The 9,585-nt window shown below is 41.0% G+C and overlaps 1 protein-coding gene across 1 annotated transcript; it reads right to left on the reverse strand.

Moving 5' to 3' along the window:
* Nucleotides 1-1,898: 1,898 nt before the first annotated feature.
* DPPA2 (developmental pluripotency associated 2) lies at nucleotides 1,899-9,117 on the reverse strand. The gene is made up of 6 exons (XM_034669116.1): nucleotides 8,937-9,117; nucleotides 6,391-6,551; nucleotides 6,245-6,298; nucleotides 5,054-5,315; nucleotides 3,948-4,143; nucleotides 1,899-2,040 (listed from the first exon to the last, which is right to left on the reverse strand). Exons 1-6 carry the CDS (start codon nucleotides 9,115-9,117, stop codon nucleotides 1,932-1,934), a joined length of 963 nt encoding a protein of 320 aa, XP_034525007.1. The 3' UTR covers nucleotides 1,899-1,931.
* Between the last annotated feature and the right edge of the window lie 468 nt (nucleotides 9,118-9,585).

Raw genomic sequence — 9,585 nt, forward strand, 5'->3', positions numbered from 1 at the left:
GGGTATTTACCCAAAGAAAATGGTAACAGTAATTCAAAAAGATATATGCACCCTTATGTTCACTGTATAATAGCAAAGATATGGAAGCAGCCCAAGTGTCCACTGGTAAGTGAAAGGATAAAGATGTGGTGTGTATTTATACAACAGAATATTACTCAGCCATAAAAAAATATCTTGCCTTTTGCAAGATGTATGGACCTAGACGATATTATGCTAAGTGAAATAAGTCAGAGAAGGACAAATACTACATAATTTCACTTATATATAGAATCTAAAAAACAAAAAATAAATAGACAACAAATTGGTGGTTGCCGGGGGGAGGGGGTGGGAGGATGGGCAAAATAAAAGGATTTGGGGGGATTAAGAAATACAGACTTTCAGTTTTTAAAAAAGTAATGGGAATAACAAGTACAGCATAGGGAATGTAATCAGTAACATTAAATAATTATATGGTGACAAATGGTGACTACACTTATCCTAGTGAGCATTTTGTAATGTATGTAAATGTCAAACCACTATGTTGTACACCTGAAACTAATAAAATATTTTGTCAACTATACTTCAATTTTTAAAAAGATTGCAATAGTAGCAATATAGCCTTAATAGCTTATTGATCATTAAAAACGTATAACACATAAAGGGCGGCAATAAAAACAAATACAGACCTTAAGCCATTTATACCAACATCAATGATCTAAATACACAAATTAATCAGGAGAATAAGACAAGCCACTGACTAGGAAAAATATCTTCAAGACTTACCCAATAAAAGACAATCACTCAAAATACAAAAGAACCCACAACAAGAAAGTGAACCAGATGAAAAAAATGGGCAAAAAACCTGAACAGATAGCTCACCAAAGATATACAGATGACACATAAGCCTATGAAATGAAACTGCACATTTCAGGTCATTGGGGAATTGCAAATTAAAATAATGAGATACTTCTACACACCCATTAGGACGGCCAAGATCCAAAGCACTGACACCACCAAACGCTGGTAAGCATGTGGAGCAATGAGAACCCTCACTCACTGCTGGTGGGAATGCCAAATGGTACCAGCCACTTGGGGAGACAGTTCGGCAGTTTCTTGTAAAACTAAACATATTTTACCCCATGATCCCGCAACCACGCTCCTTGGTATTTACCCAACTAAGCTGAAAATGTATGCCCGCACAACCTGCACACAAATGTTTATAGCAGCTTTCCTCATGACTGCTCCAAGTCAGAAGCAGCCTGGGTGACTAATACGTGAATGAATAAACAAACAGGTACATGCAGGCAATGGACTATTTAGCGCTAAGAAGTGGGAGTTTAAGCCATGAAAAGGTGGAATCTTAAATGCATATTGTGAAATTAGTCAATCTGAAAAGGCTACTGTATGATTCCAAATGTATGACATTCTAGAAAAGGCAAAGCTGCGGAGTGGTCAGAGTCGGAGGGAAGAAACAGATGGAACATGAACATTTTACAGCAGGGAAGCTATTCTGAAGACACTATAATGGTGGATATAGGTGGTCATAATATATACTTGTCAAGGCCCACTGACTATACGACACACAAAGTGAACCCTGCTGTGAACTATGGGCTTTGGTGGTAACGTAGGTTCAGCAACTGCACCACTCTGGAGCAGGCTGCTGGTAGTCGGGGAAGGGGCTGGAGCAGTATTTCAGAACTCTGTACTTTCTACTCGATTTTTCTGAAAACCTGAAACTTTAAAAAATCTATTAATTAAAGCAGAACTAAATTATATTCTATAGAACCAAATCCTTGAAGCAGGAGTAGCAGTCGCTTCTTGGCAAATTCAAGTACAGGATCCAGACATTCGCATCTGTACTCAAGGTACCAAGCAACACTGAGGCCGGCTAGACAGAGCACAGCAATCCATCACTGGGATGCAGTCAATGGTAGCGGTGCGCTCTGCACCATTTACTCTTTATTACGATACGGCCCATCCAAAGGGAATGATGTTGGTCTGTTCAAACGAGGTCGCTTTTCCTTCCCCAGTGCAATTAATCTTTTCATCATCTTCTTATTTCTATAAAGAAATTTAAAAAAGAATTTTGAAAAATTCTTAAGAGTAAGATAGACCATTCCATACCAACTGCAATAAATAAGGAATCCACTTCTGGAGTTCCTTAGTAGTTTGCCCCATGACCAAGGAATGGTGGGAAAAATGTTTTACGTGGTAAAGAACAGGATTGTTCATTTAATACCATGGCTCATATTCTATATACTACAACTGGGTCCACTTCCTTATTTTTAACTTTTGTTTATTTATTTGTAAGTAATCTCTACACCCGACATGGGGCTCAAACTCATGACCCCCAAGGTCAAGAGTCACACGCTCTACTGACTGAGCCAGGTAGGCGCCCCAGTTCCACTTCCATTATATTTACACTTTCCATTTTCTTCCTGCAGCTTCTTCCCACATCCCCTTCGCTCTTCATATTCGATCATGGTTTTCTCATTTATAAATAAAAAGAAACAAAAGAAAAGGAAGGAAGGATGGAAGCAAAAAGCTCCCGTAATATTACTGCCTCAACTATTACCTCATTCTCCACTCAGGTAGAACAGATTATTAATATGTTCTGTTCCTAGTTCTTCACATGTTCTACTCCAACTTAAAACTACCCCATTCTGTTTCTGCTGCTCCTCTCAACATACTCAAAAGGCCACCAATGGTGTCCTAAACTGACATTCCCAACAGTACTGCATTAACCAGTCTCACATGGCCATCTCACTGCCAACCACCTCCTTCCGAAACTCTCTGCCCACGGCTTCCTTTTTCCACTTATCTTTCAGCCTCTACCTGTACCTTTTTGGTCTCCATTGCTCACCTGCCACTGATACGTTGATTCTCTTTTGGATTCTTTCCTGTACATACTCCTATGTGTAATTCATATGGTAAAACTTCTCCCAGAACTCTAGACCACTGGCCAGCATGTCCCATGTATCACATTCCTGGCCACTGAACTGGACTTCTACCTTTCCATGTAATCAGACAACTGTTCCCTGTACTCCTACATCTCTTAAATTTTTCCATTCCTCTTTAAATTCTTTGCCAAGTCCATAGATTGTATCTCTCCAGAATTATTATAGTAATCTTCAAATTCAGTTTCTATTGCAAGATTTCAAAACACTTCCTTATAAAAGTCTTAGTTTTCCTCCACATTCATCTCATATCACCTCCACCCAATTCCATTGTCAAAAGTTGAATTTTGTACTCAAACATGAGAAGCGCTATGGTCTAAATAAAATCTAAAGCAGGCTCATGTGTATGCCCAATGTGTATTGCCCTGGATGGTGAGTATGTAGTTACAGATTCTCAAAGAGTCCACGTCCCAAAAGTGACTAAGTAACTAAGGGCCAAAGGATAATATGAGACTTTTATATAAAACTTGGGGAAGGAAAAAAAAAAAAACTTGCAGTGGTCTGCTCCTCCCTTTCCCACTTATTTGTCAGTATAAGCTTCAAACACATTCACCTATTTACTTTCCAAATGGTAAGCTCTTCCTCATTACATGTCATCCCTTGGGGAGTTTCCCTAAGCTACTCCAATATAGGTACTACCCATATATTTTCATAGCATCTCTTACTCCTTTTTCATTCCAGAGTGCTACATGGATTTTGTCTAACTAAATTGTGTATCCCCAGGAAAGTATTTGCCATGTGAACTCTAAAGTCTTTTTTTTTTTTCTTTAAAACATTTCTCTAAAATGGAGGCAGTTAAGGTCCTAACTTGGATACTTTGTTAAGGTTTCTAAGAAGCCACATTTATCTGAGTTCTAACCCACTACTAAGTTTTTTGCTTCCTCTTTTTGCCTGATCTATATGGCAAATTAAGAAAACAGCATATTGCCCTCTACCTTCTCCTACTAGATTATTCAGAACCCTATCCAGACATCTCCTTTGCCGCGAGCCATACTGAGAAGTAAGGGTTACCTCTTAGCACATTCAGGGCATAACATATTATCTTCTAGGCCTGGGGATGGGAAAGTGCAGGCAGGTAACAGGAAGAGAGAGATCATCCTCTTCGGAGTGTCAGGCACCCAGGCCTGACCTGCATGAAACTGCAGGCGAACCCAACCTTGTGCGTCGGCCAAGAGAGGTCTGCCGTGCACCACACACCACCGGGCACCTGAGGAGGAAAGAGGAGCGAAGATAAACAGCAAAAATCGAGTAACAGCGCCCTAATCCAACCTCTCAGCAAGTCACTCTCGGTTTTGCTCTTATATTCTATACTGAATGGAAAGAAAAATATACACCAAAGACACTATAACTATCTGACTTCACAAATTATATAGCACAAGGGATGCCAATTAACTTTTTGGAATGGTTGCTCTGCGCTGAAGATTTTGCTGAGTGGTTTACATGTATGAATACACGTATCCTTAAGAACATTAATATTTACCTTCTATTTCCTTTCTTTGCAGGTGAGGTAACTGTAGCTTATGTTAAATATAATTTTCCCAGAACCAAGACATGGATCTAGATATTCTGATTCACAGCCCATTTGCCCAATCATTACATTACACTGCCTCAACTACACAAAACGGCAAAAGGATCGTTCTTTAAAAATCTAAGGGACGGGATGCCTGGGTGGCTCAGCCTGTTAAGCCTCGGACTTCAGATCAGGTCATGATCTCTGGGTCCTGGGATGGAGCCCTGCATCTGCTCAGTGGGGGAGTCTGCTTCTCACTCTCCCTCTGCCTCTCCTCCTTCCTCCCCCTCCCAAACCCCGCCCCCGACTCTCAAGCGCGTGGTCCACGCAAAACTTGACTGTCAACGAAAAGATAATTCCTATGTGAATCTAATATCCAATCTACAACATTTTAGCTCTCTCCCTTTTACTGCCTTTCAGTATGGGACTAATAAAATTTAACCTTTCTCTGGAATAGTACTCAGTCTATTCTTTTTTTTTTTTTAAGTAGGCTCCACACCCAATGGGGGGCTTGAACTCATGATCCACATGAGATCAAGAGTTTGCATGCTCTACGGACTGAGCCAACCAGCCGTCCCAATGCTCACTCTTTTAAGGTTGATCTTACCAGAGGCTTGCAGCAGAAAGGTCTCAACAGAAGCAGGAATGGAACGTGAATTCACAGACTTGGACTGATTGGCTCTTGCAGCAATTCTTGACCACGCTGCCAACATGCCTTCCTGTGCTGAAGTTACCACCTCGACTGTATTACTCTCTTCCTCTCTCTCTCTCTTCTTGCAACTTTTCCAAAGCTTTGCTTTCTTGGCCACCATCTTGCCTTTCCTCGAACATGACTGCAATTTAGCTTCTAATGATGTTTCAGGAATATTCTGCAAATGGAATTCATGGTGGGTTTTCAGCGAAGTGCTACCACCCTAATGACTTTTGTGTTTTGTGTCAATTTTATCATTTTTTATACATCGACCCATGTGTGTTAAGTGTAGGAAATATTTAGGATTATTAGTTCCCTTAGAGAAACTAGGAGAAATTTTTGATTGTTAAAACTGGGGACAAGGGAGTGGGAAAAGCAGAAGGCACTGCCACTGACACTTAGTGAGTAGAGGCCAGGGATGTTTAGGCCTAAAATGCACCAGACAACCCCCCCAACCAAAACAAGTTATTTGGCCCAAAATGTCAATAGTCTTTTTTTTTCCAATTGTAATGTAGTTCCATACAATATTATATTAGTTTAAGGTGTAAAACATAGTGATTCAACATTTACATACGTTACCAAGTGATCACCATAAGTCTAGCTACCATCTGTCACCATACAAAGTTGTTATAATATGACTACATTCCCTAGGCTGTACATTGCATCCCCATGTCTTATTTACTTTATAACTGGAAGTCAGTACCTTTTGATTTCCTATCCCCTATTTTGTCCATCCCCCACACCTCTCCCCTCAGACAACCTCCAGATCATTCCCTGTTTCTGAGTCTGCTTCTGGTTTGGTTGGTTTTTTAGATTCCACATACACGTGAAATCATATGATATTTGTTTTTCTGTCTGTCTTATTTGACTTAATACCCTCTAGGTCCATCCATATTGTCATAAATGGCAAAATATTTCATTCTTTTTTATGGCTGAGTAATATTCCTTTGTATTATATACACACACCATCTTCTTTATCCAAAATGTCAATAGCCCTGGTTGAGAAATCTCGCCTTAAGAGACACAACATATACAGAGACAATGGGATAGAAGGAACAATTCACAATCAGAACTCACCTTTACATTGTCACCACATTCCTTACTCACCTGGTTTTTTTCCGGGTAAGCATGTTTCTGGAGCCTCAGATAAACCTCTGTTTTCTAAGGACATTAAGAGGGGAAATGAAAATTACAAATTGGCCAAGCTTTCCACACTTGCTCTGTGCAGCATAGTTTCCCACCGGTGTACTCACCCGGCCATCGGTACTCAAATTCAGTTGTTGGCACCAGGTCCGCAAAGTGTCCCAACGTACTTTATTAAATGGAGGCAAATTTGTTGGCAAGGGAAGGATTGGTGTATTATAGCTATGTTTTGGGCAAAACTTGAATTGTTCACTTATTTGCGGATGACAAACTGAGAAAAGAAGGAAATCAAAGTAGTAATAATTTAGTATTTTTAAGATTACAATTTAACAAAGTTTTTGCTAATTTCTTACAACCCAGTTTACACACACGAACAAACACACATCAAATATTTTTCCTGTATTACAAGTAATAGGTTCTGTAATTAAAGGACTTACCCAAGATCACATTTCCATTAAAATGGCAGACCTGGAAATCAAACCTACATTTTGAAATTCTAAAGCCTATGCTTTTTTTTTTACAGCCACCAACAGCCGCCCGGATAGAACACTATATTGGATTGCTACTCCAAAATGTCTAGAATTTGGACCCAAAATACTAGTTGTCCCAAGAGAAATCAAAGAAACCACCCACCACCAATGATCCTGCATTCCATCAGCCTGCCTCATGTTCCTCGGCAGCACCCCATCTCACCTCACTCTGCTTAGTGTAACCTGTCACTGTTTACTCTGCACTGAAGTCCGTTTTTGCACTGAAGTCTCTTTATTTATCAAGAAAATAAAATCAGTGGCGCCTGGGTGGCACAGCGGTTAAGCATCTGCCTTCGGCTCAGGGCGTGATCCCGGCGTTATGGAATCGAGNCTTGCACTGAAGTCTCTTTATTTATCAAGAAAATAAAATCAGGGGCGCCTGGGTGGCACAGCGGTTAAGCATCTGCCTTCGGCTCAGGGTGTGATCCCAGCGTTATGGGATCGAGCCCCACATCAGGCTCTTCCGCTATAAGCCTGCTTCTTCCTCTCCCACTCCCCCTGCTTGTGTTCCCTCTCTCGCTGGCTGTCTCTATCTCTGTCGAATAAATAAAAATAAAATCTTTAAATAAATAAATAAATAAATAAAATCATTCTCAAAATACTTATTTGATGCCCTTATGTGAAGCACTAAGAACAGACTCAAAGGGTCATGACATTAAGAACTGCTNTAAATAAATAAAATCATTCTCAAAATACTTATTTGATGGGGCGCCTGGGTGGCACAGCGGTTAAGCGTCTGCCTTCGGCTCAGGGCGTGATCCCAGCATTGTGGGATCGAGCCCCACATCANGAATTTGAGGAGATGTTGAAATCAAAGTACAAATTTTCAGCCATATGATGAGTAAGTTATGGGGATCTAATGTATGGCGTTGTGACTATTGTTAACGATGTTACGCTGTATGTTTCAATGCTGCTAAGAGCAGGAGCACCTGGGTGGCTCAATCAGTTAAGTGTCCAACCCTTTTAATTTCGGTTCAGGTCATGATCTCAGGGTCTTGAGATTAGGCCCCACATGAGACTCTGCACTGAGCATGAAGCCTACTTAGGATCCTCTCTCTCATGACACCTGGGTGGCTTAGTTGGTTAAGCATCTGCGTTTGGCTCAGGTCCCACATCAGGCTCCTTGCTCAGCGGGGACCCTGCTTCGCCCTCCACCTGCTGTACCTCCTGCTTGTGGGCTCACTAGCTCTCTGACAAATAAATAAATAACATCTTAAAAAAACAAAACAAAACAGGGGTGCCTGAGTGGCTCAGTCTGTTGAGCATCTGTCTTAGGCTCAGGTCATGATCCCGGGGTCCTGGGATTGAGTCCCAAGCCTGGCTCCCTGCTCAGTGGGGAGTTGGCTTCTTCCTCTCCCTCTCCTCCCACTGGTGGCTTGCTCGTTCGCTCGCTCTCTCCAATGCTCACTCACCTTCTCTCTCTCAAATAAATACATAAAATCTTAAAAAAACAAAACAAAAAACAAAACCAACCAAATAACAACAAAAAGATTCTCTCTCCTTCTTCCTCTGCTTCTCCCCACCCCTCCCTACAGCCTACACACACTTGCTCACTCATGTGAGTTCTCTCCCTCAAAATAATAATAAATAAATATATAAATAAAGTTGCTGAGAGCAAATCTTTAAATGTTATCACCATGGGATGCGGTGGGAATAGGGAACTGTGTGAGGTGATGGAAACGCTACTTAACCTCATTTTGGTAATCATTATGCAATGTAAGTGTGTATCAATCATCACATTGTACACCTTGCAATTACATAAGGTCATATGTGGCTTATATTGCAAAGCTAGAAAAAAATCACTTGTGTTTATAAGAGGTATGTAAAGTATGTATTAACCAAAACGAAGACAAGATTGCGCTTCATGGCTGGGAATTTGAGTTCCTTTCTAGCTGACTGTAAGAACCATGTTCTGTCCAAGGTACTCCGCACGCTATTTTTTGTGTCTTAAAAGCAAGGCACAGTGCCTAGCAATTGAGAAGTGGGAGTCTGAGAACTCTTACCATAGGTAATCAAGGTGAAATTTAAGATAGGTGTTGTACAGTCAAAAGATAAGAAAGAGAAATCTTTTCCCTGGGCTTCCCAGAGCTGGGGGAGCGCAAACTGAGCAATCCTTGTCGTCATACCTTTACTGCTTGACCCAGGCATCTTCAAGCTGACTTCTGAAGTTGAAGAAACACTTGATTCCATTTGATGTTCTGCATTAGGTTCCTCATTAACTGGAACCAATGTGAGAATCACACTTTCTTCCTCTAATGCCTCCTCAGAGAAATTCTGGAAAGGGAAGTGTCGAAGGAGGATTCTCATTTGATGCCATACAACTAAACTGCTTACTTTCAAGGCACAATTAATAAGAAACTCAGAAACCAATAGGTGGCTGGATAGATACGGTGATTCCTCGAATTTAATGTTGATTAGCAGACTCTTTATTAGATACGAGAAATAGAGCTGCCTGGCTAGCTCAGTCCATGGGGTGTGAGACTCTTGATCTCGGGGTTGTGAGTTCAAGCACCACATTGGGTTTAGAGATCATTTTAGTGATTTAAAATTTTCTTTAAAAAAAAAGGTAAGAGGGGTGCCTGGGTGGCTCACTCAGTTAAGCATCTGCCTTCGACTCAGGTCATGATTCTGGGGTCCTGGGATTCAGCCCTGTGTCAGGCTCCCTGCTCAGCGGAGAGCCTGCTTCTCCCTCTCCCTCTCCCTCTGCTGCTCCCCCTGCTTGTGCTCTCTCTCTCAAATAAATAAATAAAACCTTTTAAAAAATAAATAAAAATT

This window comes from Ailuropoda melanoleuca, chromosome 1 (assembly GCF_002007445.2).
Source record: "Ailuropoda melanoleuca isolate Jingjing chromosome 1, ASM200744v2, whole genome shotgun sequence".
In the NCBI taxonomy this organism is placed as follows: domain Eukaryota; kingdom Metazoa; phylum Chordata; class Mammalia; order Carnivora; family Ursidae; genus Ailuropoda; species Ailuropoda melanoleuca.

Coding starts and splice junctions, on each gene's coding strand:
- DPPA2 (XM_034669116.1), bottom strand. CDS start 9,117: ATGAGAATCCTCCTTCGACACTTCCCTTTCCAGAATTTCTCTGAGGAG. Junction 5,316..6,244: donor CTTACCCGGAAAAAAACCAG/GTGAGTAAGGAA, acceptor TTCCATTTGCAG/AATATTCCTGAAACATCATT. Junction 4,144..5,053: donor CTTTCTGCTGCAAGCCTCTG/GTAAGATCAACC, acceptor TTTCCTCCTCAG/GTGCCCGGTGGTGTGTGGTG.